This window comes from Vespula pensylvanica, chromosome 1 (genome assembly GCF_014466175.1).
Source record: "Vespula pensylvanica isolate Volc-1 chromosome 1, ASM1446617v1, whole genome shotgun sequence".
In the NCBI taxonomy this organism is placed as follows: Eukaryota; Metazoa; Arthropoda; class Insecta; order Hymenoptera; family Vespidae; genus Vespula; species Vespula pensylvanica.
The window spans coordinates 6,953,540-6,978,849 of NC_057685.1; the positions used below are offsets into that span (position 1 = coordinate 6,953,540).

General features: G+C 28.6%; 5 protein-coding genes across 11 annotated transcripts; 3 read left to right on the forward strand and 2 right to left on the reverse strand.

Moving 5' to 3' along the window:
- Nucleotides 1–4,362: 4,362 nt before the first annotated feature.
- LOC122630850 (CDGSH iron-sulfur domain-containing protein 3, mitochondrial) lies at nucleotides 4,363–5,197 on the forward strand. Its single transcript, XM_043815869.1, has 2 exons — nucleotides 4,363–4,493; nucleotides 4,761–5,197. The coding sequence occupies exons 1-2, from the start codon at nucleotides 4,428–4,430 to the stop codon at nucleotides 5,112–5,114; spliced, it is 420 nt and encodes a 139-aa protein (XP_043671804.1). The 5' UTR covers nucleotides 4,363–4,427; the 3' UTR covers nucleotides 5,115–5,197.
- Nucleotides 5,198–5,535: 338 nt separating this feature from the next.
- Nucleotides 5,536–10,270, forward strand: LOC122630094 (kinesin-like protein KIF23). Of its 2 annotated transcripts, none has more exons than XM_043814321.1 (15): nucleotides 5,536–5,746; nucleotides 6,104–6,664; nucleotides 6,748–6,924; nucleotides 6,999–7,197; nucleotides 7,342–7,480; nucleotides 7,554–7,753; nucleotides 7,842–7,946; nucleotides 8,029–8,114; nucleotides 8,220–8,350; nucleotides 8,423–8,526; nucleotides 8,616–8,720; nucleotides 8,805–8,951; nucleotides 9,045–9,296; nucleotides 9,414–9,624; nucleotides 9,749–9,868. In XM_043814321.1, the coding sequence occupies exons 1-15, from the start codon at nucleotides 5,727–5,729 to the stop codon at nucleotides 9,751–9,753; spliced, it is 2,442 nt and encodes an 813-aa protein (XP_043670256.1). In that variant the 5' UTR covers nucleotides 5,536–5,726; the 3' UTR covers nucleotides 9,754–9,868. The 2 variants fall into 2 exon arrangements, with proteins under 2 accessions (XP_043670256.1, XP_043670166.1); XM_043814231.1 differs by having other exon boundaries at nucleotides 5,539–5,746; nucleotides 9,414–9,650; nucleotides 9,749–10,270.
- Nucleotides 10,271–10,330: 60 nt separating this feature from the next.
- Nucleotides 10,331–17,642, reverse strand: LOC122630185 (phosphatidylinositol 5-phosphate 4-kinase type-2 alpha). 3 transcript variants are annotated; one of them, XM_043814456.1, is made up of 9 exons: nucleotides 16,998–17,642; nucleotides 16,079–16,176; nucleotides 15,544–15,654; nucleotides 14,529–14,711; nucleotides 13,606–13,744; nucleotides 13,236–13,535; nucleotides 12,995–13,170; nucleotides 12,744–12,886; nucleotides 10,331–12,665 (listed from the first exon to the last, which is right to left on the reverse strand). In XM_043814456.1, the coding sequence occupies exons 1-9, from the start codon at nucleotides 17,133–17,135 to the stop codon at nucleotides 12,478–12,480; spliced, it is 1,476 nt and encodes a 491-aa protein (XP_043670391.1). In that variant the 5' UTR covers nucleotides 17,136–17,642; the 3' UTR covers nucleotides 10,331–12,477. The 3 variants fall into 3 exon arrangements, with proteins under 3 accessions (XP_043670391.1, XP_043670476.1, XP_043670561.1); XM_043814541.1 differs by lacking the exon at nucleotides 16,998–17,642 and adding an exon at nucleotides 16,728–16,948; XM_043814626.1 differs by lacking the exon at nucleotides 14,529–14,711 and having other exon boundaries at nucleotides 16,998–17,638.
- Nucleotides 17,643–18,294: 652 nt separating this feature from the next.
- On the forward strand, nucleotides 18,295–21,639 carry LOC122630322 (carnosine N-methyltransferase). 2 transcript variants are annotated; one of them, XR_006327477.1, is made up of 8 exons: nucleotides 18,295–18,515; nucleotides 19,067–19,274; nucleotides 19,504–19,661; nucleotides 19,884–20,024; nucleotides 20,129–20,291; nucleotides 20,367–20,600; nucleotides 20,697–20,983; nucleotides 21,336–21,639. XR_006327477.1 is itself a non-coding variant. In XM_043814751.1 (7 exons), the coding sequence occupies exons 1-7, from the start codon at nucleotides 18,409–18,411 to the stop codon at nucleotides 20,862–20,864; spliced, it is 1,179 nt and encodes a 392-aa protein (XP_043670686.1). In that variant the 5' UTR covers nucleotides 18,295–18,408; the 3' UTR covers nucleotides 20,865–21,639. The 2 variants fall into 2 exon arrangements, 1 of the variants encoding a protein (XP_043670686.1); XM_043814751.1 differs by having other exon boundaries at nucleotides 20,697–21,639.
- Nucleotides 21,640–22,475: 836 nt separating this feature from the next.
- LOC122630407 (protein KTI12 homolog) lies at nucleotides 22,476–23,995 on the reverse strand. 3 transcript variants are annotated; one of them, XM_043814915.1, is made up of 6 exons: nucleotides 23,857–23,995; nucleotides 23,476–23,643; nucleotides 23,106–23,367; nucleotides 22,908–23,046; nucleotides 22,759–22,821; nucleotides 22,476–22,681 (listed from the first exon to the last, which is right to left on the reverse strand). In XM_043814915.1, the coding sequence occupies exons 2-6, from the start codon at nucleotides 23,636–23,638 to the stop codon at nucleotides 22,484–22,486; spliced, it is 825 nt and encodes a 274-aa protein (XP_043670850.1). In that variant the 5' UTR covers nucleotides 23,639–23,643; nucleotides 23,857–23,995; the 3' UTR covers nucleotides 22,476–22,483. The 3 variants fall into 3 exon arrangements, with proteins under 3 accessions (XP_043670850.1, XP_043671018.1, XP_043670934.1); XM_043815083.1 differs by lacking the exon at nucleotides 23,857–23,995 and adding an exon at nucleotides 23,719–23,736; XM_043814999.1 differs by lacking the exon at nucleotides 23,857–23,995 and having other exon boundaries at nucleotides 23,476–23,707.
- Nucleotides 23,996–25,310: the final 1,315 nt, after the last annotated feature.

Here is a 25,310-nt window from a genome sequence, read left to right on the forward strand (position 1 = left end):
AAAATAAACGATGATCTTCGAATCCGATCGTCGTAGTTGTAGATAACTGGATATTACAGTCGACAAAAATAATCTACGTTTCCACGGATCAACAGTAAACATTTCGCGTAAAAGATTACGTTTTCTCTCGTAGACGTAGGATATCTTGTAAATGGCTCGATTTTTAACAACATCTCGAGAAAGTAAGCGAGCAGTAAAGACACGGTACCTTTTTCTCTTCTACTTTGTCTACCTTAATTTTCTTAGTTGTAGGACTGGGTAACGAGTGTTCACCCTTTTTTTAATCTTCCTGCAACCTCCGGGGTACGATCAGTGAGAGTAAAAGGAACGAGAAGCAAAGAAAGCAAGTAGAATATAAGCTTGCAACAAACAACTATGGATCGTAAAAGGTTTTTACGTGAATAAGAAGAAGAAAAAAAATAAGGAAAATGAGAAGTTAATCCTTTGAGATTCTCGAGTACTCTTCATCTTATATTTATTTATTTATTTATTTATTATTATTATTATTATTCTTTTTTTAATTCATATCCATCATTTTATTTCGAGATCAGTATTATTTCGAAAGAGCTAATATATATTTTTTTTTCTTTTTTTTAATCCTCATTCAATGACCTTTTTTTCTCTTTTCTCCTCTTCATGCTATTACCAATTATTGAAATAATATTATACTCTTAAGTATATGATCGGAAGAAAAGAATAGCAGTACGAAGCAAGCCTTTCAACGTAGATAATCGAGATATGTAGAACCGTGTGTTAAATCTTTTAAAGCATTCAAGATAGGCATCGGCGAGCTAAGAAATTCACTTTCCACAGGGTGATTTAGTCTCATCAAGGGTACGTTATGTACCATGACGAGACTCATGATTAATGAAGGACGACGAGAAAGACTTAGAGATTCGTCTGACAGACCAGAGCAAGAAAAAAATGTGTTTTTCAAAACCTTGTCCTTAGGTACACATATTAATAATGTCTTGGTGTAGAAAAAGAGAAAACGTAAATAGATCTTTTTGCTGGCATTTACAAGAATATCGTGTTTTAAGTTAATCAAAAAATAATCAATTGAATTCCTCATTGCAAAATCGTCGTAATTGTCAAAATTATATTTTTTTTCTTCTCCTTTTTTTTCCTTCTCATAAAAAAAAAAAAAAAAAAATAATATTTACGATATCCCAGAATATTCACAAAAATCCGTCTTGACAAATGAAAAAGTTTCTACATCGAGACACTTTTGTTAATTTCCGAGTGTCCAGAATGATTAGACTAAGGCTACTTCGATTTGCTCGGACACTAACCAAATCCTATCTTAGATTCTTCTTGCCTTCCGTAAGTACACCGTAAATAAGATCACCAAGATCAAAGTCCTTCAATTACGTTCGAAATACGAACGGACATTTCTCTTCGGTTGCGTCGTCTTTTTACATTTTTTTTTTTATTTTAATTTAGAACATATTTATATTTGTAAAATATTTTTCTTTTTCCTTTCTTTTCTATAAAAAGAATATATGTATATATGTGTGTGTGTATTCGATATCACAAGGAAGGAAAAAGAAAGAAATATTTGGACGGATTTTCGATAACGAAATTAACATTGATGAGAAATGAAAATATTTAATTTAATACATTTAAATGTGGAACAATTCGGTCACAAGTTTAAACGATCGGAAGGTATGTAGGATATCGACGATTTAGAATTTCCTCGTTTTCGTTTAATACGACGAACGATCGGTAATCGTTATCTCGACTTCATTATTACCTATTGTACTTGAAGCTCAACGTCAAAATTACTATCGTGCCGAAAGGGACCATAAATTTCAATAATACACGATATTGCGTTAACGACCTGCTCGTAATTTTCTTTGAACGTTACTACGTAGGTATCACAAAACGTATCATAAGCCGAGGTAAACGAATTGAAAGAAAAACAGGGGAAACACATGACTTCAACAACCCTCTCGGTGTTATCTTTTCAACGAAGCTTTCTAGTCCGAAAATGTCGATCAACGAGAAAGAAAAATTCACAAAATGGGTTATCGCTTCGCACACGATACGAGCTCCGAGTAAAAGAGAAAGAAAAAAAGAAAGAGAGGGAGAGAGAGTGAGCTTTTGTTTCCTTTCCTATACCTTTCGCGACATAAAATCGTTAATTTAAATCTAGTACATACTACATATCACGGAACGAACAGAAGATTTTCAAATTAATCGGATCACGTATTCTCCGCATTTTTATTTCGGAATTCCCATTCTATCGTACTTTGTATTTACGTATTACATAAAATCTACGTAGGTATTTATGCAATACTGCGTATGTACGAATATATGTGAACACGCAGGAACACATCGATTTATATAAAAGAAACGAATTAAACAAAGGTCAGTTTTTCAGACGAACAACCCTTTCAAAAAGTTAAAATCAAGAAAATGTACAAAGGAAATGTTTAAGCAAGCTTTAAGGATGAGATAATTATAATTAGTGAGTCAAAAGGAAAATGTTGAAAAGCAACCAAGCCCCTCGACGACAGCTAATCTAAACTGCGTTATTTTCATTTTACACGGAACGTTAATTAAATTACATCATGTGTTTATGAAGATTATAAACGTTAGACGAAATATCGTTGAAATTCTACAGTCCGTTTTATCTTTCAGAGGTTTACTTTTTAGTCTGAAATTCATCTTTCGTCTTTGTTTTTCTTTTTATATGTTTTTTTTTTCTCTTCATATATCCCAATTAAAAACAGTGATAGAAGATAGAAAAAATTAGTTTGCGGTTAATCGTCTGATTTTTCAAAATATGTAAAAGAACGTAAGAGTCTCGTTTGCCGAAAGTACATAAGAAAATTAAGATGAAAATCGGCATTTAATATTCTCGCATCCCCGTAGAATTTCTCACCTCCTGTGGGAAATAACACTCTCTTCACTTTTTTTAAAATATTCAACCGAGGTACGGGGACATCGCGAAACGATTAGGCAATTCACTACCATGCTCGTGCAAAGCTATTAGTAAAACTTCTCATGAATTCGACGTAAAACCAACCCTCTCTCTTTCTTCACCCCTCTTTTTTTTCTTTCTCAACTTTAAAAGATTTTTATCGATTTTACATAGACTTTTAACCCTTCTATTTTATACCTTTTCAATTAATTCCTTTCCCAATAGTAAAGATGAACGAAAGAAGAGGAAGTGCCATTTCAAACGCAGCCAAATTATGCAAGAACACGAAACATGAAATTATAGTATCTAGTATACTCCATGCACGATGATATATCATTGTGATGCTTCTCACTGCGAAATATATTTCTTTCTTTTTTCTTTTTTCTTTTTTCTTTTTTCTTTTTCTTTTTTTTTTCTTTTCTTTTCTTTTATATATACATATGTTCGTATATACTAACATCTCTCCACTTTTAAAAAATCATTAAGCGGCGATCGGTAACGATCGAGAAACGTCAATAGATTAATCTAATCTAAATCGTAGAGATACGATAACTGAACATGTCGATCTTATCAACGACTCGTTGCCGTTATTTCAATCTAAAAAAAGAATTAAAAAAAGGTCAAGGGGACGAAAAGAGAAAATGTTTGAAGTTTTAAGAATGACAATCAATGACTGTCCTGAATAACTCATTGAACATTCATTTAATTGACGTTTTAAACGTACATTTGTCTGTTCAGTTGCCAAGAATATCACGTTATATTGGTGTTATCAATTAGAATTCTAAAGGAGGAAAAAGAATGGTAATTCTGTATTTTCCAGCTTGTTGGAGAAATTCTGTGATTATAACTTTCAGATTGAATGTATTAGATAGATTGTAATCGGACGTAACGGTAACGTAAAACCAAAACAGTATTAATTACATTAATTACAAAACGCGTAATGAACAAGGATCGTTCATTTACTCTGTAAATCTATGTATACTTATATTATATATACTTATATCATACTTATAAATAAGTATTTATAAGAGACGACAAAAAATCAATAAATAAATTTACACCGTTTGAAATATTCATCTTTTATTACTTGTTTCATTGCAAAATTAAAATAATATAATGATACTTGAAAAATATCAAACTTTGTAATATATTATATTAATTTACAATACTCCTTAAGTTGTTGTCGTCATATTTAATAAGAAAAATATTTCGAAATTAAATTCCATATTATATTATCTAACTTATTCAATTTTCATCGAACGAAATTATTTGTAGATACATGAAGATATTGACTTTATCGGTAAAGAGTATCCGTTGGTAAATGATACGAATTATTAATTTTGTCGGTAAAAACTAGCTATCAATAAATGTAGTCATTGATTTTCTGTCGATAATTAATCATTGAATTTTCACTGTAGATACGTCAAATTCAATATCACGTGTTTAAGCTTTCATTGATCTGAATCATTAAAGATTCATACTTCTGAGTAGTGTGTACGCAATGAATATTGCTGTAACTAGTAAATTTCTGCGATTTATTCGCACAAATGTTTCAAAGTATCAAAAAGTAAGTTACAAATAATAATCATATATGACGAATCAGTAAATACCTTTCAAACGAAATGTCGTTTAGTGACGATGAATTAATTCAAGTTGATCAAAACTTAACCTAACCAAACAAAATTTTTTATATCATACTTTATTTCTATTATAGTCATTTACTTAATATATAAATGTTTATCTTTTGTATATTTTTTTGTTTAATATAAATATATATTTTTCAATAATTGCATTATTATGTCAAATAGTAAATAACGTGTTTTTTGCTTTAAAGGTAACATTGTTTAGCACGAAACCCGAACATCCTTCGATACCTGTAAATCAATTAAAAGAAATATTCAGTGCTACTGAACAAAATGAAACTGGAGCAATGTATGATAAGAAACCTTTCAAGATACGTTGTGAAGCTGGAAAAATCTATCATTGGTGTACATGTGGGCAAAGTAAAAGACAACCTTTTTGTGATGGTACTCATAAAAACATATTTTTAAAAATTAAATTACGGCCTGTTCGATTTACTGTAACAGAGACTAAAGATTACTGGCTATGTAATTGTAAACAAACATTGAATAGACCTTTTTGTGATGGAACTCACAAAAGACAAGATATCCAAGAATTAAAACGTTAAGCTCACATAGATCTATATAAGTGTTGTCTTGTATTTATTATTATGTTACTCATAAATAAAACAAGATCTTTCTTTTATTATTATATCACATTTATTTAACTTCACATAAGTTCAAATATTCATCCTTGTTGAACTATCATTATTATTGTAGCTACTATTATTGAGAATTAATACATATAATCTTAATATAATTTTTATCTGAGATTTTATTTTAAGAAAAAGTCATGGTAACTCGGAAAGAAAATTCAGAAAAGTATGTACATATATATAACATTAAAAAACTGTTAACAATTTTATCATTGGTCGATAAAATAGTACTTGTAACTTTATTACCAACGTAGTCTTTTATTACTTACTACTTACTGTATATCTCACTGTATATAACCTACTTATTTCAATTGCACTAACTTCAATGCTGTTTTCCCTCTAGTGTCTTTTTAAACTTAGGTTTGTGTTGAGTTTCAAATTTTAAACTACGTATTTGTAACGAACATCTCATATGAAAATACGACGAGAGAAGAATAATCATGATGCATTGATATTATTATAATATTACATTTTTTCGTAACATTCCTTCGTAACATTCCTTCGTAACATTCGAATTATTTTATCATGTCCAGTATAAAATCAGCGTAAGTTTCGTTTAAATGATATATTTTTATCTTATCTATATCCGCCACGTGTTTTCGGTAAATCATTGTAAACAATGCCATGATTATAGAAACTACAATGAGTTTACAAAATATACTGTGCAAACTCTAATAATTTTTTAAATTGATATAATGATATGATATATCATAATTTCTACAACCTATAATTTAAACAACAATTTTATAACACGTGCAAATAATGAATAGCAAACACGCACATATACATAATACATGAAATAACTAATACAAAAATAGATATAATATGATTTTACAAGTTTTAATGTATTAAATATATTTATCATTGGTTAATTATATACATAAATTCTGTTATATCTATAGGCGTCAGAAACCACCTGTTACAAGTCGAAAACAAGCAACTAAAACGAAAACTGATAATGTAGAACCAGTTCAAGTTTATTGCCGCATAAGGCCAATGTTAAATTCTACAGATGTTTCATGTATGAAAATTGCTTCTAGTACTACTATAATTGTTACACCTCCGGAAACAGCAATAAATTTTCGTAATGTCAGTAAAGTGATACAAACGTCGTTCAGTAAAGTATTTGGGGATGATACAACTCAAAAGGAAATATTTAATGTAGTTGCATTACCACTTGTGACAAATCTTATTAATGGAGAAAATAGTCTTTTATTTACATATGGTGTAACAGGAAGTGGAAAAACTTACACAATGACTGGAGATATTCATAATGCTGGAATTATGCCATATTGCTTGGACGTCCTGTTTAATAGTATTGCTAATTATCAAACCAAAAGATTTATATTTCAACCAGACAAATTAAATGGCTTCGACGTACTAAGTGAAACAGAAATACAATTTGAGAGACAGAATGAGTTCAACTTAGACTTTGCCAACTCTCAAAATGGAAGATACAGACAGTAAACTATTCACGCAATAATAGATAATCAATTGAAATTATTACACATTATATTTAATTAATAAAAAATTCAATTATTTACAGTGGTATCCAACCAATGGATAATAATAATGATAATAGACCAAGTTTTATATGCCCAATAGATGAAATAAATATGCTACAAGTTGATGAGGATAATGGATATGCTGTATTTGTAACATACATAGAAATTTATAATAATAGCGTATATGATTTACTTGAAGATGAAGAAGTAAGGTCAAAGTGAGTTTACATTTTCAATTAATATTTTTTTCCATATCTCTTAAAATAGTAATAATATATGAAATAAAATTTAGAACATTACAGAGTAAAATTATACGTGAAGATGGGTATAGAAATATGTATGTCCATGGTGTTACTGAAATAGAAGTAAAAAATTCAGAAGAAGCATGTAAAGTATTTCAACGTGGACAAAGAAGAAGACGAGTAGCACATACTGCATTAAATGCTGAATCAAGTCGATCTCATAGTGTTTTCACTATAAGGCTTGTGCAGGTTATATATGTCACATTTTATTAAATTAAATATATAATTTATCCTTAATATGTATCATAAGAATGTATCATATTAATAATGTAAACTTTTTTTTTGCATTAATACGTTATTTGATTTATATGAGATATTTCATTTTTTGCATAGGCACCGTTAGATTCTCAAGGAGAGCAAGTTGTACAAGATAAACGTGTTATTTGTATCAGTCAGTTGTCACTAGTAGATTTAGCTGGAACAGAGCGTACTAATCGTTCTAAAAATACGGGCCAAAGACTGCGAGAAGCAGGTAATTATAATTATTTTTAATAATAAATAAATAAAATTCTATATAATAATTATATATAACATTATTTATGCAGGCAATATAAACAACTCATTAATGACACTTCGTACGTGCTTAGAAATTCTTAGAGAAAATCAAATTCAAGGTACCAACAAAATGATACCTTATCGTGATTCGAAACTTACACATTTATTCAAAAATTATTTTGATGGTGAAGGACAGATTAGGATGATTGTATGTGTTAATCCAAGAGCAGAAGACTATGATGAGACAATAGTAAGTTTTGACAAATAAATAAAATGATGCACTGATTGTAATGTAGGAAGAAAAAGAAAACAAATTTTTTTTTTTTTATTTTAAATAGCAAGCAATGAAATTTGCAGAAATAACTCAGGAAGTTCAAGTCGCACGATCTGTGACTTCCAAATTAGATTTAGGCTATACTCCTGGGCGAAGACATATGAATAAGGTAGAAAATCAAATCATTAAAAATTTTACTTATCAAAGAGGGTATATATTTTTTTATGTTTTAAGCTTAATTTCTTTCTTAGATATTTAAAGAAGCACGAAGCAGATTAGAAAAAGCAGGCAATGTTGATGCTGCAGACATAGAAGTAGATATAGGATTAGTATACAGGTACAATATATATATATATATATAGAGAGAGAGAGAGTTTAATACACCAAAATATAATAATTAAGTAAGAATGTTATATAGTATAAATGTATGTTTTCATTTTAGCCTTGGTAGCCCATTTCCAGACATGGAAATGACAAACCCACATAATGATCAAGTAATCACTAATCTGATGCGTTTTCTGGAATTACGTATTCAAAAGAGAAATTTATTACGAGGAGATTTGCAACAAAAGCGTATGTTTTTAAATAAAAGAACGGATATTTTTAGAATTATTATACAAAAATTAATTAAGAAAATCTTTTCAGAAAACAACTTTAGAAATATGTTAGTAAAAATGGAACGAGAAAATGTTTCCCTAAAGATTGAAAATGCAACATTGAAAGCAACAAATGAACAACAAAAGGAAAAAGTAGATAGAGCTTATATTATTTTTCTTATAAAAATGTGTATTAAGAAAACTTATATGTATATTATATATATTATTTTTTAACATTATAGATATCTATTTTGGAAAATCTTGTTTGTAAATCTGAAGAACAAATCGATACTTTATTGTATAGATTAAACAGTGCAAATGATGCCATCAGAAATTTACAACAAGAGGTGATATAAATATTATAAAACGCATGAGCGAATGACAAAACATTTATATTGATAAAAAAAAATATCTTTTTTTTTTCTTTTTAGTTAAGGGATAAGGACATGTCTCTCAATCAACGATTAATAGATAAGCAAAGAGTAAAGCAAAAGTACAATAATAAAATTCAAGCAGAAACAGCAAAAATGAATAAAGAATTGGAAACAAAATTGCAACAACAAAGAGAACTTTTACAAGTACGTAAGATGTAAATAAATAAAATTTTTATAATATTGCATTGTGAATTATATCGATTTTAAATGTACTGTGTATAATTATGACATTTGTAGAACCAAATGAAGGAAAAAGAAAATAAGTTGAAGTTAGTTAAACAAATATTGGTGGATGATAATACGACTGATGTAACAATTCCTCGTAAAGAATCTGTACCAGTAACTACAATTAACATTCCCGAAGTTGCTACTTCAAGCACAGTTAACGTTACTGCTGAATCTACAGTTGTAGATACTATTCCAAAAACAACATCGGTTCAAGCGTTAGCAAAAATGTTGGAGTCTGACGCTGGAGACATTAATACAAAAGTATGTAGTACTTTCAATGTTAATAATAATACATTAACTAAAAAAAGAACCTCATAATTATGTTTAGTTACCTATTGGAATAATCCGATATTAATCTGAAATATTAAATATTCTTAGGAGAGAATCCCGGTAGTTAATCCACGATATAGGCGATCACAAAGTGTGGACAGATGGATCGATCATCGACCTCCTCCAATGGTACCAGTTGGTACAATTCTTCAACCTGTAATGCATCGTAAACGAAGTGTTACACATTTAACAGATCCAAAAGATATCACGAACAAAGCATCTCGATACTGTCTTATATCTCAAAATCAAGATGAAGAAGGTGAACTAGAAACGAAGTTATACAAGGTTTATAAAATTATTTGATATATATGATTTAGATAAAAATCCAATATTATTTTTTTTTTTTTTTTTTGAATATTCATTAATCTGATTTTTTAATTTAGGGTGATATATTGCCAACATGTGGCGGTGGTGCTCAAGTAGTATTTAACGACATGGAGTATTTAAAACAATTATCACCTGTTACAAAAAAACGTAGTGTCACTTTAAGTCCTCGAAACAAGGATCAAGTGACTTCTTCAGACAATTGTTTATCCATTGAGACTGGTTCAAAAAAGCTTCGCGTATAAAAATTTATCTCAATACATTTAATTTTAGACTTCTTGCAATTCTTGTCATTTTTTTAGGATAAATCAAAATGTTTTTTCGTTATTTTATTCTTTGCTTTTGTTGTATAGAAGTACGGAAGTACAAATATGTTTTTGTATAATACTTAAGTAAAAGTCTATATGTTGTTTTTATTATTAGAAGTTTAACATTAATACTTTGTTTCTACAAATAAGATGGTTTATTTGATTTTGTGCAATAATGTTGATATGTTAAGAACATTACTAGATCTGGATCTAACTTAAGAACAACTTGTACGTGCTCACTTTCTTTCAATAGAAGAAACGATTTAAAGAAAATGTTTACAATAATGAATTCGTTTATTTCCTTACCTTCAATAAAAAAAATGTTACAAGATATTCTTTTTTAATAATGTGTCTTTATTCGAGTTCTGTGGATTTTAGATCTCCACTTATTTCCCCAAAGCTTATACAACAGACATTTTAAGTGAATAGTACAATTATAATAACAGAACCTGGGATATATTGCCATCAACAAAATACTGAATATATACATAATTTTTATACAGTGCCGCTTTGAAAAGGTAAATTTAACATATTAATAGTAGCATTCTTCATTGATATTATTTAAATACAAAAGTATCTTGCAAGTTATGTGAAATATCTCATAGAAAAAGAGTATGGAAAAAATCCTATAGAGCAGTGATTTGTGGAAGCATATTTGCAGTAAACATTTTTTTTTTAGAACAGTGCCATTATAATAAAAAGGTTGCAATCAAAATTTAATTATATATATGATACAATTTCTATATGCTACAGATTGAGCGTATCATATCAACCGATACTGCATAACGTAGTTACTGTCAAATATGATTCAATTTTGTTATCTCCTCTATCTTCTTAGTGTGCTGACAATGTATAAAATCATATAAAGTATCGAGACTAGATGAATATCTTAATTGGTAAAGTAATTAGTTGTTATATCGTGATCAATCCTAACAAATTATAAAAATCGATTATTAAATCGTTTAAAAATAGTCTTATGCAACAGTGCACTTTCTTTCATGCAATAGATATATTTATATCAAATGTGAAAGAACTAGTAAACGACATGTATTGGAAAAACTTAAGTAAAATATTAATTCAATTTATGCTTAAAGAATTGTAGAGTAATCTCTTGTGCTACCGGTTATTGTTCTTAGAAACTTGCAAAAATAGCATTAACAATACTTAAAGCAAAAAGTGTATAACTGCAATGACTATCCATACACAATGATGCTTTATCATGGCATCAGCTTTCTTACAATAAGCAATGCCAAAAATTAAAGGAGACATATATCGCGCGCATCATAGGTACATACAATTAATTTTGCTCCCTATTAGATTTTCGACGAGCTAAGCGAATATGTATCCAAACATAAAATCGCTTCACAATATACAGTGTATAACCGAAATTAGAGATTTACAGATTTTATAACATTTACTCAGTTTTATTATATTTATATATGTATTTAATTTTAAGCCTTCTTATGTATAGTGTTTTCTGCACATATATTATTTTATATTCTCTTTGTTACACTACCAAAATGAAAAACGCATTGGAATACTCCTCCAATCATATGTCTTACTTTAAATATTTTAATTCTCACTCTTAATCCTGCAATAATGAAATCAAAAACGCTACAATCGTTTTACTGATTTCTTGAGACTTACCGTGAGTAAATCTCTGCAGAATGTTTAACTATACCCTTCTTGAGTACTATTACATATAACATCAACATTATTTTTGGATATTTTTCTCTATAACTTGTTAATACCATAATTCTGTTGCCCTTTACAATAATTATCATAGCTTTTGTAAAGCATTATGTGTACCAATGACGGTAGATTAACATTTACAATTTATATTTTTGTCCTTATTGTTTGTAAGTATATTCCATCTAATGGAATACACACGATACACACATAAACAATTAGAATTTAAATCCATGTGTCATATTTTATTACAACTTCAATTCTATAAACTATATTGAATGCTTTATCCAGCATCATTGTTATTTAGTTATAAAATTAGCGGATTAAAAGTAGATGAAAAAATTCCTATGTTATAAAGTTTTTTTCTCTCTCTGTAAAAGTCTCTGTACATACAATATATAAACATAACCATATTAGTTAAAGCACGGACTCAGTCAAAAAATAAGCTTAAGCTTAAGAATAATTTTAATTGTATGACATACAAAGTTCGTGCAAAAATTTAACGGTTAAAGTAATTTTACATGACAAAATAATGTGTCAATGAATACCAGTTCAGAATAAATTCGCCATTTTAAATTGTGCAGAGAAAAAAAATGACGTTTTACTCTAACTGTAGGCATTCTAAGGACTGCACTTGGTGTCGCGTTCTGTAAGTGAACTTTACTAGTGAAACCTTCGATAATATTCCTCATTGTCATATTTTACTAGCACAAAAGTGTAAGCGGTAGTACCTCCACGATCCTTAGATTCTTTATGCATCTTTACAAGTTCCGTAATAGAAAATAGTAAAATTATTCTATGGCTTTACTCATAAATTCTATAAATCGTTTACCATACTGTTCAGGATCACACGTTGATATACCATCCACATTGGCACCATACTTCACCGTTTTAGCTGCTTTTGCAGCTTGTTTACGTACACCATAATGCGTTAAAACGTCGATTATGGCTAAAAAATATATTTCTTTTGTAGGGGCACCTAGCAAAAGAATTAAAGATAGAATAATCATAGATACATAAACGGAAAAAGAAAAACGTTTTTTTTTTTTTTTTTTACCTTCTTTACTAGGAATAGCATATATATCTAATTCAGGTATTATTGCATCCTCGTATTGAAGGCTCGTATCACGTACTAATGCTGCGTGAGGTGATTCTGGTGGTGTAGCCATACCTGTAACTCCACTCCAACCCCAAAGACGACTGAAAGAAATGGAAATATTATTTTATAATATTATAATAGATACAGCATTTTAAATGAATTTTAATCTATAATATAATCAATAAATATGCAAATAATAACTAACTTACTCTCCCATTGGGCCTCGAGAATCTAATCCACTACCAGACTCACTATCATCTTCTTCATCATGATTATCTTCATCCTCTTCTCTTTCTGCACGTTCTCTATTTTCTTGTTCCGCACGAGCACAATCGTGTAAACCAAGTAGTAAGGAATAATCCATTAAGTGTAATCTTGTTAGAAACTGTAATATAATTATTTCATGAAAATTTTAATCATAAAGTAATATATAATTGATAATATGCTCACATCAACATCAGCAGTTAAAGTTTCTATAAGTTTTGTTTTTGCTTCTTCTCCTATGTAAATTTTCATTCCTTCCTTGACAAAGTCATTATCTTTATATGTAGGAAGATCCTTTTCCTTTTCTTTATCAGATGCTTCACGATCTACAGTTGAACCTTTTAGGTCAAATTTTTTGTGCGTTGTTAAATGATTAGAAAACACGTTTCTTATAGCAACAACATAATGTTCAACACCGTCCACTGTTAATCGATACATGCCAAGGTATTGTGGTAGTAAAGTTTTTCCATGTCGTTCCACGATATACTAAGAAATAATATTACATAAAATAAATTGCATCTGTATCAATGAAATTGAAGAAAAATAGTCTACTTACTGGATGGTAATGTTTTAAAAACGAGTGCATCCTTTCAACTTCTTCGCTTGTAAGAGTTTTGATAATAAATAGTTTGTCATAAGACTGATAAAATTTAGCACCACTTTTACCTGATGAATCATCAAGTATAGGTTGTGACCTGTGAAAAAGAGAATAAAATAAATCTAATTCATACAACTATATATTTTTGTAATATTGTATCTTATTCTTTTCAGTATATTTGATACAAAGCTATAGAGCATATTGATATATCTGCTATTGATCTGTAATTTAAAGCTAATAAAACTAAAATAAAAAAGATAAAGAAATTCTCTACACATAAAAGTAGTAAAATCTTAAATAAATAGAAGGCAACTAAATTAGTATCATATTTTATGAAACATAAAACCAAGCAAACAAACATTCAAACAGTGCACAAAGCAAAACTTGGAAAGCCAAATAATACATAGAATGAATTATTACCATATTACAAATTCATTATTTAATAAAAAAAGATTATTTATTAAACCATGTCAATTTGTAGCTACTTGTACAAATTTCAAATATGTATTGCACAACCATAATAGAATTTAGTACATTCCAACAATATTGATTATACAATTATTTGATTCAAATAAAATATTTTCATATTTGTCAGGTTACAATAAGGTTTTTCAAATATTTTAATAAATTAAAATCAAAATTCTAATATATACCTGAACACTTCAATTTTACACATGCTTAACTTAAACAAAATTTAGTTCTTTGAATTTGTATTTGAAGTATAATGTTAATATACTATTATTAGATCATATAAAAATAGGACTAAAAAAATAATTAATGCAACTTTAAAGTTCGTGCCGAATCTCTGTCGTCAAAGAGAAACTCATCAAATTGTGTTAACCACAAGACACGCACAAAATGGGAAATCAAGTCTGGCTAACCTCAAGCGTTTTGGTTTAAAACTGTAGGTACGTAGTGGTTTACTTAAGACTGGAATTTGAGATATAAAAGGAGGAGGAGAAAAGTTTATTGAGGGAGCAGTAGCTGAACGCTGAACCAATTGATGAGTCCTCCCACTGAGTGTGGCCAAACCCGAACGTCGCGAAGGATTATATGCTCGACATCTATTAGCAAAATTTTTGTATTACAAGACATACTATTTATTACCAATTATCTTTTGGTTGATGCAGGAAAGTATGATTCCATGTGTCACATGATCTCCGTATGAAAAATCTGTATTCTTTGCTTTACAAATAGAGAACTGTATATAAGTTATTTACACTAAACTAAAAATATCTAAAATATCTACAAATGTCTACAATGATAGTATTATTATCTTATTATCCACTGTTACATTTACAATAATGACAAGAAACAAAATATTAAACAAAAAATTTTCAAACAATCTATTATTACTGACAATACCAATATCTAAAACATACATGCTTTCTTATTTCTAGCAAAAGACAAACATACAAACAAAGATCTTTAAAGCACAATGGTTAATATTTGAGAGAATTTAATTTATTTCAAATATTTTAAAAAACACTATCTTAACAATTATATAAAATAAAAAAATTAATACATAATAACAAAGTGTGGATAGATTATTTTCTCTCAAAATTACAATTTTTAGAAAGATACTACATCAACAAATAAGTAAACATAGTATCTGACATGCAAAGTAAAGAGTACATTCATTTTATCAGTGGCAATTTGTTCATAGAAAACAAAACAATAAGTTCTCTTGTGTACGTGCAATGTGAACCACTAACCAATGTTTATACTTCACATCACAAAATTCAAATGCTTGTTTGCTATTTATAAAAATGTAAGTTATCGCATAATCTTATGTATGTAATAAAACAGTAACTGATTTTATGTGAAGTAAAACTACACATTATGGCAGCCACAATGATAGTATATAATTTAAAATTGAATTATTTTTTGTATTACCTTGTCATAGATTCTTTATAATCCAAGTCATCTATGCCAAATCTTTCACGCAAATTACGGAATACCAATGGACAATACTCTTTGATCTTAAAATGAGAAGGCATATTTTCTCTGTAATTAGAAATTGATATAATAAAATATTTGAAGTAAAATCAATACCTGCATTGTTTACTAATACAATGCTGGGTCATAGAAAGACCTTCATTGATTCTATTATTAAAGGCTGGTTTGCTGTGACCAACCTACCAATCTAATATTAAGTGGTATATTTAGAATGAACTAGCCGACTGGCATGCTTTAAATTTACATTAATGATACTTCATGAACGTTACAAGTAACGATTGCTTGAAAATACCGAAGACACTTGAGTGTAATATAAGACATATAAATACTTAATGCTAAATAAAATGATATATATAAATTATTAAGATATATAATCTAAGATGTTTCATGCTTACAAATATTCTTTAAAAATATTTCTATAATTAATACATAATAATTATAATATTCATATAAAATCAAAATATAGACTTACTTGTTGAAAAGGTGGTTATCTACTTTTAATTTACTATAAGCTCTGAAATCATCTGGTAGGAGCATTACCGGTATATTAACATGACTAAGTTCATTTATCTGTAATGATAAGAATGCAATATTAATTAGTAATACCATAAAAAAGAAAATAATTCATATTCTATATACTATAAACTATAATATTAAATAACATCTTTAAAAAGCATTGTATTCATACATTTAATACATATTACATGTGTATATATAATATCATTTGTAATATTTATAGGCTTATTCACATGTAATGAGACAACTATAGGTAATGACATCTGTATATAAAGATGTTAAATATGTATATATAAAAAAGACATATATATATATATATATATCTATTGTAATATCCACCATGAAAAATTTCTATGGCTTAAATTTTTTAAATAAATATCATGTTATGCAATGGATTGCATTGTTCTTAGATGTAAATAAATATTATTTCAAAATTGTAACACCACTAACAAAAGTAAAAGAATCAATAGCATTACTATTTAACAAAAAATAATCTCTATGGAACAAACCATATACAATCTTAAATTAAAGTCGATCTATAAACATAATTTATAATTTAATCGAAATAATGGGACGAATTCGATCGACGAAATATACAAGGATACTTTTGCGAAAAAATTTCAATCTTTTCAGAGCGTGACGTCGTCTTGCACAATCCGAAATAGCGCGCTGTACGAAGCTTGGAAATAGATAAAAATCCCATGGAAAAGTAACATTATTAAACATTCGTTAAGTATCGCCGATCGTGTCGATGGAATAAATAGAGAAAATGGCAATCGCGATGACGTACGATACGACGTGCTGTCATATAAACGCGACACGTCTCTCTCTCCCTCTCTCTCTTTCTCAAACGAACGAGAATGATGAACGCTTACCGTGTGATTGACACCCCACATGAAGACGCTTAAGAGCGGCTCGTTAGCACGAAAGAGTTTAACCTTTTGATGCTTTACACGGAAATGTTTTTTTTTGAGCTTGCTAAGCCCGCTGGAAACTTGCGGCGCACTGGACATGCTGCCTTTTTTTTTGTAGTAATGGTTCTCTGGTTCTAGGGTCTATGCTGTCTGCTGTCTCTTTTCTCTCTCTCTCTCTCTCTCTCTCTCTCTCTCTCTCTCTCTCTCTCTCTCTGTCTCGATATCTCTGTCTTTCCTTCTTTCACTAGTTATCTCCTTTCTCTTTCCAAATCGCGCGGTTTGACGAGTGACCAGACTCGATCGTACCTACACCGACCACCGACCAAATCCCAGTCGCGACAGATAAAGGAACTACCGACGCACTTCGATTCACGATTCGCACGTTCCTTAAGTCACACCGTTGTCATCGCAAAATGCATCAAAAAAATATCAGGCGATTCTCTCACTCGCAATATCGATAAAAGAAATCAATTTTCGTACAAGTCTCGTTAACGAGAAAGCCGCTATTAACCAATGTTACTTTCGCACTCTACCGCGCGGCTGCTGATTAGCGACTGAGAGCTCCTTTTAAAAATGGCGTACGGGAGCATGTCCCACCTGCGAGCCGCAACGACTATAGATGTTCTGCAGATATGCGATATCTGCGCCGGTCACCGGCACTGCGACTTTCACACTACTACCTTTTTTTTCTTCTCATCATTGTCTTTTCTTTCATTATTTTTTGATTTTTTCTAATCGAATACAGACAAATCAAATGGTTATTAAGGAATATCGAAAGAAACGAACTCGAAAGAAATAGTGTTTTAGTTTTGAAACATCTTTCTTTTGACGAGGAGTCAATTTATAAAGCTCGATCAAAATATTATCTTAGGAATCGATTATAAATTTGGCACGGTACTCGGTGATACATATGCGTAAAGATTCTATCTATATTTATACTTTATTTCCGCAATAACGAAATCTTATCTATACTATTACAAAATATATCGTTGTTTATTTTATGAAATTAGAATCGAACAGATTTAAATAGATAACGGACGGTAAAGTTCGATCGATAGGTTAAGTAATTTATTTCATGAAAATTTCAATTATATCTTGATAATTGTTAATAATTTGTAAAAGAAAATATTCTTGGCATAGCCAAGATCATCTGATTTAACGAGTATTTGACGATGCTTCCGTCACAGCGACAATAGTGTATTATTGGCAAGGGCACGGTTTGTCATCGCGCATGAAATCGATGCAGCCTTAAAACTAATTTCGCTGCCGTCTTGGAAACTCGGCGTAACGCTTGTGCCGAGGAAGCCGCCACCGAACATCGTGTTAAAAGGCTAATTAGGAAAAAGTAGGGCTTACGTGTGCGAGTATAAAAATGGAATCGAAGCACAATGCATATTCGAGAAAAGTTTACGATTCGTACGAGGATGAAGAGGAGAGGAAACATTTTCAACGTATTGTTTCAGCGTTCAAGCACTATAAGTAAGTAGGCTCCTTCAAAAGAGCAATCAATGTTCCTTCTCATTTGTGATCTTTGCTTTGATGATTTAACCTTATTTCTATTACCTTCATTTTTTTTCTTATATGACTACACGATTAATTGAATGATTTTCGTTCTTCAGCGTGTATGATATTCTATATTAAATACTATCTTCTTGCGTTGTTTAACCTTTAATACATAAGTACTAGTCTAACAAGAACTTTCATACTGTATTAATTCTTCTCTTGTTATATGTTAAACTCATACTCGTACGCAAGTTATGTCATCGGTGTTTATGGATCAACATTGTTATTCCAATAAAAGTACAATGGCTTTAGTATTATCTTGTCAGGTTCATAAGTTCATTAGCTATTAAATACAATTTCATATTAGTTATTAATACTCATGTCCTTCGTTAAGTTGATAAACATTTATGTGATTATATATATATGTATTTACACACATATATACATACATATGCATACATATACGGACACGACAATATCAAAATAAAATACAAAATATGTTTAGAAAACAAAATGTTTTTATATAGATCTCACTCCCTGCAGAGAGTTAAGAAGACAGAATCTTATCTATTATCCTTACCGATCCATCATCAGAGACTATTAGCCAAATATAAAGACCATCTTCAAGAAGTCAAGAGATGTATTGAATATAACAACGATATAATAAAGCTCATCATAAAGGATGTATCTCATATTTTTGAAAATGTGAGCCCAGCTAATACACAAAATGATAGTGTAAGAAATTTTTGGTTTGTGGCATGTTTCATTACTTTGTATGATATGTGTAGTGTTATATATAATATACTAAAGTTAACAGTTAAAAATGTTAAAATATTTTTTATTTTTCATTACTATAGAATATAATCCATAACTGCACTCTTGAAATATAAAATTAATTTATAAAACAAATCACTAATAAGCTTATTTTCACAAAGATATATTCTATAGGTAGGTCTGATTGCAGACACAAAACACCCGACCTGTATTGGCTGACCAAGAAAAAGTACAAGCTACTATTAAACAATTAGTTCGCGACTGGAGCTCGGAAGGAACTGACGAACGTAACGCTTGCTATCAGCCTATCATAGATGAAATAACAAATCAATTTTCATTAGATAAATGGTATGAATATTTTGTCTATTTTCTTTCAATATGTTAACACATATTGGTAGATTTTAATAATATCATGATATTTAAAAATACAAGCAATCTGTGATCAAGCTTTCAGATTCCACTTATAGTTATAATTATTATTGACAAAGTCTAGATATCATTATTTGCAAAACCTCTGTGTCCTAGCTAAACATAGTTCAGAAAAATATGAAATGATAGGTAAATTTCCAGTACTCCATCACAAGTGCAAATTCTAGTACCTGGTGCAGGATTGGGTCGTCTTGCGTATGAAATTGCAAGGCGTGGTTATACTTGCCAAGGGAACGAATTTTCTCTCTTTATGCTCTTTGCATCACATTTCGTATTAAATAAGTGAGTATTGTAAAAAATTTCATTCTTATCACTGATAAGTTAAATAAGTAAAACAAATGATAACATGATGATAATAACAACAACGATGAAAATAAACATTATAGATGCAGAGGTATAAATTCATATCAAGTACATCCATGGGTACATCAATATATGAACAATTTAAAACCAGAACATCAAACACAAGCTGTTTTCTTCCCTGATGTAAATCCCAGTGATCTTCCAGAAAATGCACAATTTTCTATGACAGCAGGAGATTTCTTAGAGGTATTGTTCTTTTATGTTACCCAAAGAATAATATTTATTTAGGATTAAATAAATTAAAAGAAATATAAATTATAGGTTTATACAGAAGATGATCATTGGGATTGTGTTGCCACATGTTTCTTTATAGATTGTGCAAATAATGTAGTACAATTTATAGAAACCATCTATAAAATTTTAAAACCAGGAGGAGTATGGATAAATCTTGGTCCATTGCTGTATCATTTTAGTGACATGCCTATGGAAGATTCAATAGAACCAAGTTACGATGCAGTCCGTGACGTTATACAAGGTTTTGGTTTTCTTCTTGAGGTAATTAATTTTTTCTTTTTTCTTTATTGTTCTTTTTTTTCATAGAAGATACACATATAATATCAACTATATTTGTGTATGTTTATTATTGTTTAGAAAGAAGAAATACACATGAGAACACGTTATGCGCAAAATGTGAATAGTATGTTACAATGCGAGTATAATAGTGTCTATTTTGTATGTCGAAAACCTAAAAGGTATATTAATATATTGCGTCATTATAATGGTTCTGAAAGCAATGGCATACAAGAACAAGACAATTAAATATTGACAAATCTAACATGTTTTACTCATGAGGAAAATTGGTGGAATTGTACAAGGACTAAAGTACTCCAATTTATACCGAGCAAATTCAAAGACAACCATAACATATTTTATTTCTGGTATTGTAAAACAATTTCTGTGATTTAAAAGCTTATTTGGATACAAATAAGTGTTATTTCTATATTCCCTGAAAACAAAATTTTTGACATATACAAGTTCCTTTCGTAGTACCAAACTAAATAATTAATAACTTTATAGATCAATAACTTTTAGTAACAATTTGACAATTTCCCTAATGAGTCTTACATTTGTGATCTAGCATAATAATTAACGTTTATTTGTTTCCATCATGTACCAATAGCTATGATAATGTATTATATAACCATTTCCTCTTCTGCTCTCTCCTGCTGTTTAGTTGGGAATATTTCGATTACTAACGTTAGTGATAATGCTAATGACATATCTTTACAGGTGCTAACGAAGCCTTATTTAGTTTTTTCTTTATCCTTGGTCATTTTTCAAATAATGAAGACAAGTTAAAAATCAAATTTATTAAAAGAACAGACAAAGTTTCATCGGAGAAGAAACTACAGCTTATGAATATGTATCATTTTTCCGTATTATCATTAGTTCCTTTCAAAAATATTGTAAAAAGCATGTATAGAAAATGATATATAAATGATCACTGAAAGTTTTTACTTCGTTATATGTGTTATTTTCTTCAGATATATAATTTTGTAATGGCAAATATGGAAGTAAATACTTTTCAAGCGTTTCTTTCTGTATCTTTCTATTGTAAAAATATTAACCAAAATTTTCTAACTATCAACATATTGAATCTTCATAAGATATATTCGTCGTGTTATTTTTAATAAATCTAAAAGATATAATGAGAGATAACATATCTAATATATATTATTATATTTCATAATGAGGAAAAAATGCGAATTTCAACATTATAAATCTGATTTTGCTTAAGCTTTACATCGATCTTCTGCAGCAGTGCCTTTCGGATATTTTTATTGTATAATTATAATTCTTTATTTTAGTAATACTTATTTTTTCCTAAAGATTAAATAAAAAAATTAAAATAAATCGTAAATATAAAAAATAAGACTGTTATAAAATATGTAAAAAGAAATGAATATAATGAACATGTATTGCTAAGTTCAATACAAAATTACAAATCTATATTTATTGTTATTAAGATAATTATAAAATTTCTTCCATTGTTCCTCCTTATAGCATGCTTTTCTCATAGTTTGACATATTTTGCATATAATTGAAGAATTACCCAAAAATAATTGGAGATTATAAATCGATTCGATTTTTATTTTGTTATTCTTAGGATCTTAAAAAATCAGCAATAATAATGTTATATGGAATACATATAGGTCAATTTAGATGTAAGTTAGTTTAGATTTAATGATGTAATTAATATAATCGTATATTAAAGTCTATTCTATATGATTATTTGTCAATATGTATCAATCTTTTATATAGCAGAAACTACCATTTTGTACAACAGAAATTACCATATATCATTCTTAGATACACTTATAATGTCTAATCAAATAGAAGTGCTTTAAGAAGAGAAAATTATATTAACAATTTTTAATTTATAAGCTTTTATTAAGATACTGTACAAATAATAGACCTATTTGATTAATATTAATTTGATGCATTTTGCTATATGTTAAAAATTGTCTTCGCAGTCTCATCATTTGAGGCGTATTACCTGTTTTTTGTACTGTTAAGCCATATTGAGGAATTTTTATATCATTGTCAATTCCTATTTGTTTTGCTGATAATATTGCCTATAAAGAGAAAATGTTTTATACACTTAAAAATATTATGTATTAAATTGCTCACTTAAAAATATTTGTAATCTTACATTAGTGATGTCTTGTGTTATTCTATCCAATTCATACAAATAATTTGTAGATGATAAAGGTGGCTATGACAAAATAATCATTAGTTATATAAGTAATTCAGAATTTGCATTAAATATAATTAAATTAATTGAATGTTACAAATACTAACACATTGTGTGCTTTGATTTGGTTTAGGTGCTTTAACTTCATAGAGGGACTTATAAATATCATCAAATTTTAAATCATCTTCTGGCATCACTGCAAATAATGGAGCATCCCAACGATTTTTACTATCTGGTGTTTCATACCTATTATTTACATTCTTATTAGATTTATGAAAATATGTACTTGTATATTTTCATTTTACCTCATTACAAGTGCATCAAATATTTCTCTGCTGTATTGTTCAGATACTGGTCTTTTTTCATTCCATAACCAAGCATGTTCAATAGGTATGTCACAATGTATAGTGCACTGTGGTGTTTTATATAATTTTGACATACAGTATAGTTCATAGCGATACCCTTTAATATAATTGCTACCATCTATTATTAATACATCATTTGGATTTAATATTCTTTGTGCCATAGATTTTATATCGCTCCTTATACATTTTTCCTTTTTAGAATCTGAACATAAATATTTTTGTATGCATATATGTATGATAGATATATATTATTTTTTATAAAAGAAATAAATTATCTTGAAAATCAAAATAATTTCTAACATTTACTAACCAGAATAAAATGAATTTCTATCATAACCTGTTTTAGATATGACGTCAATTTCAGTAATAATATCTACACGTTTTTTCACTTCCTTTTCGAAGTATTCCTTTAGTTGTAATGTTCTTGTAGTTTTACCACTACACGGAATACCAGTTATTACAATAAGAGGCATTTTATCTGAAATAAATAAACTTTAGTAACAGTATCAGTGAATTATTGTATAACGTATGATTCAATTTCGAGATTGCACACATTTTTAAGGTTAAGAAGTTCATAAACACAAATATAGATTATTAGATATATATAGAGTTATTATAATTTTCCTTGTAAATTAAAAATCATAAATAAGATAAAATAGAATAAATTAATATTTCTAAACGTATTTATTACTTCTAGATATATTTTATAACTTTAAAACTGTTTCATCACTCCGGATTTTATAATGGTGTGTCAACAATGAGTACAGGTGTAATTTTTGATTAATTATGATAAACAAGTCTCATTTTAAAGATGGAATTTTTAAATACAAAAAAAACTTTCGAATATTTGAAAAAGCATTATTTTCTTTGAAAAAAATTATGTCAAAAAATGGTGTTGTTTGAAAATAATTCATACATAAAAATAAAACATCCTTGCTTTTATATGATACTCAAATGCCTCATCGATAATCGATAATTTACGTATCTACTTACCCACTAATGGTAAACAAGAATCTACTAAACCAACTATAGGAAATAAGAACCTTCATTGTTAACTGATGTTAAAACTAGGAACCTACTTTGTTCATCGTCCATAAAACAGCAATCTACGGTATCACTTGCGATAAACTGAAACCTACCTTGTCATTAATTAATAAGAAAGAAATCTACTTTACTACACGTCATTTAAAACATCTAAACATAATTTTTATACAACAAAATATTATCTTAAGAAAGATTTTAAACATAAATATCAATATCAAGTATTTATTTAATCGATTTATATCGTAAACTATATATTTATAATTTCCATATTTTATTTTCTGTACTATAATTTCTAAATTATACTTTATCATAAATTCTTCATTATTTAATTTTTAATCTGATCTTTATAGTATTTAAATAAAACAATTTGATTTTAACCATTAACTATACACAAATTTACATTGGATAATCTTTATTCTTATTTTACATATAAAAGAAAACGTAAAAGTATTTTTGATGATTATATACTTTATACAATCCAATAACCTATTTTACTTTTATTTTACAACGTGAAGAATGTAAAAACAATATTTGATATGAAGATGATTTTATATACATTTTTTATACAGACGTAATCTTTTTCTTAAATTTACTGAAGATTATATTTAATTTCAATCTTGAATATAATCAAAGATTCTTTTATAAAAGAAAATAAACTAAGAAAATGCTATACGAAAATGAAAACAAAACAGAAAGTATATAAAAAAGAAAGTCGGGAAAACATTTGGTGAAAACTCTTAATTGTCGAAACAACAACTACAGAGAGGAAAGACAATGTTATGAGCCGACTTAGAAGAGTTCAGAGTGAACTCGGAACTAAAAGGCCCTTTCTAGGCAACTAGAGAATTTTTACGGAATTTTTACAGAAAACAATACGTTTCCGTTTGTCTACTACGGGAACTCGGTTTGGGAGGAGGTGACTCGCAACGATTCCGAATTATTAATATATTTTCTTAAGAAAGCTTGAAAAGCTGTATATATAAATTGTTCTGTAATTGTTTTTTTTTTTTCGTTTTAACGCGTGGCAATAAAACGTAACAATAGAATAAAATTAAGATTACTTCTTAGACTTTTTGTCTTTACCAATTTTGGTAACATCAT